Source organism: Cariama cristata, unplaced genomic scaffold, assembly GCF_000690535.1.
Source record: "Cariama cristata isolate BGI_N322 unplaced genomic scaffold, ASM69053v1 scaffold14155, whole genome shotgun sequence".
NCBI classification, from domain to species: domain Eukaryota; kingdom Metazoa; phylum Chordata; class Aves; order Cariamiformes; family Cariamidae; genus Cariama; species Cariama cristata.
In genome coordinates this window covers 1-2,139 of record NW_009615892.1, presented here as the reverse complement: position 1 = coordinate 2,139, position 2,139 = coordinate 1, and the positions used below count along the sequence as shown (strand labels likewise).

General features: G+C 62.6%; 1 protein-coding gene across 1 annotated transcript in view; it reads left to right on the top strand.

The window, feature by feature from the left end:
- Nucleotides 1-1,784, top strand: part of STAC3 (SH3 and cysteine rich domain 3) — a 3,436-nt gene extending 1,652 nt beyond the window's left edge. The window contains exons 6-10 of the mRNA XM_009699981.1: nt 254-303; nt 452-555; nt 1,074-1,125; nt 1,332-1,469; nt 1,686-1,784. Of these exons, the coding sequence (XP_009698283.1) occupies nt 254-303; nt 452-555; nt 1,074-1,125; nt 1,332-1,469; nt 1,686-1,784 (443 nt within the window). The remainder of the gene's footprint in view (nt 1-253; nt 304-451; nt 556-1,073; nt 1,126-1,331; nt 1,470-1,685) is intronic.
- Nucleotides 1,785-2,139: the final 355 nt, after the last annotated feature.

Here is a 2,139-nt window from a genome sequence, read left to right as displayed (position 1 = left end):
GGGAGCGGGGGGTCGGGGGGGCGGCTCACTCCCCAGCCACAAGCACAGGGCAGGGAGGAAGCCTGATGGGGAGACTGTACGTGGGGGGCCCACCGGGGTGGGCTTTGCCCTGCAGAAGGGGGGGTCTTCAGTTCAGATATCCACCCTGCTTCCCCTTGTTGGCCTGGGCACAGGAGATCCTTGGGAGGAGGCTGGTCCCAGGGCAGGGAGGCAGCACCAGGAGAAATGTAACCCCCCCTCCTCCCATTTCCAGGCACCTCTGAAGGGGACAAGAAGACTGAGAAGAGCCCAACAGATGACAAGGTCGCTGTCCTCTTCACCCTACAACCCAAAGGCCCCTGGCCTTGGAGCAGCGTGGGCAAAGGCTGCAGGGATCTGCCTCCCTGCTGTGCTCCCTGGGGCTGTCCTCAGGCTCTCTGGGGCCCTGAACCCCTCTTTCTCCCTCCCCCAGAACAAGAAGCCACAGCCAGGGATTCGCGGTGGCTATCTGCAGTCTCACTATTTTGTGGCACTTTATCGCTTCAAAGCCCTGGAGAAAGATGACCTGGATTTCCCGTAAGTTCCCAGCCACGTAGTGGGCCCAGGGGTGGTGCGGGGAAGGACGTGGGGTGTCCAGCGGGGAAGGGGAGAAGTCTTCCCCTCAACAATGAGGCTTTCACAGCCAGCAGGGGTCTGTGAATGAATGAGGGCAGAAATTAGAGCTATGCTGGCTGGAGTTTGGGGTTTGAGGCTTTTCTGCCTGCCCCAATGGGCTACACTTGGGCGCTCGCCTTCGCTGAGCCAGTTCTCTCGGCTCCCAGGTTTCAGGCCCAAGCCTCATTTCCAGGGCTGCCGGTGTTTGCCTTCAAGTGGTTCCACTGGTTTCTGGCACCCTAGGCTTGAGGCTGAGCTGCTCACGTACAGGACCTGTCTGTCCCTGAGGCCACAGGCTGTGTGCATTCCTTGACCTCCCCGACACAGGGCTGTAGGAGCTGGTGCTGTGGAAAGAGCAATCTTCCTTGCCAACCTCAGGGTCTCCCATGGTGGGGGCGTCCCTGGCCCCCCTCACACTGAGCCCTTCCTTCCCTTCGCAGGCCAGGGGAGAAGATCACGGTGGTCGACGACTCCAATGAGGAGTGGTGGAGGGTAAGGCTGGTGTCCTACAAGCACAGAGGGGAACGGGAGAGGTCAGCTGGGAGTGCCAATTGCACTCTAAGGGGGACACAGCCCCCTAAATCTGCTGTGTCCTCCTGCCAACCCACAACCTGCAGGCTGTTAGTCATGGGGGAATCCAGGGGTCGTACAGACTGGCTCCAACACCCACCTTGCACCCATCCACTGACTTCTTTCAGGGGAAGATTGGTGAAAAAATTGGCTACTTCCCTCCAAATTTCATCATCCGGGTGCGGGCAGGCGAACGGGTGCACAAGGTGACGCGCTCCTTTGTGGGCAACCGGGAGATCGGGCAGATCACGCTCAAGAAGGATCAGGTGAGACGGGACCATGCGGTCAGGCGCCTTCCAGCCCCGACCCGCATCTCTGCCCCAGCCTCCCTCCAGGTCCCTACCCGTCACGGCTGCCCTGGTGCTGTGCTGCACGCCTGGATGAGGCCCGCTCTGCCCAGCCCTACCCCTGCCTGGGGGCTGCCACCTTCCCTCTGCTCTGTGGGGCCCTGGGAGCCTCACCTGCACCCCTCTTGCCCCCAGATCGTCGTGCAGAAGGGAGAGGAGGTGAATGGTTACGTGAAAGTCTACACTGGCCGCAAAGTGGGGCTCTTCCCCGTGGACTTCCTGCAGGAGATCTGAGCGGGGCAGCATCCCAGGGCCCCCCACCCCGGGGGACAGATGGACCCTGGCTGCAGGGAGCTGCGGAGCTGGGCAGGGATGGGGACGGCCGGCACCGCCGTCCCAGATGCTGGCAGTGGGGACCGTCTCAGCCAGGACCGGAGCAGGCCTGGGGTGTGGGAGGTGCCTCTCGGGCTGTTTTCCCCGTGGGGTTTTTGGTGCCTTCAGAGACACTGGGTGCAAGGAGAGGGCACCCCCAGACTTGCTTTGCAGGCCACCCAGCCCGCCTTGCCCGAGGTGGTGGGCACTGGGTGCCTCGGGGGTGCCGGTGCGCTCCTGTCCCGCGGCTCCGGGGTGTGTAATCCTGTGTTTTGAC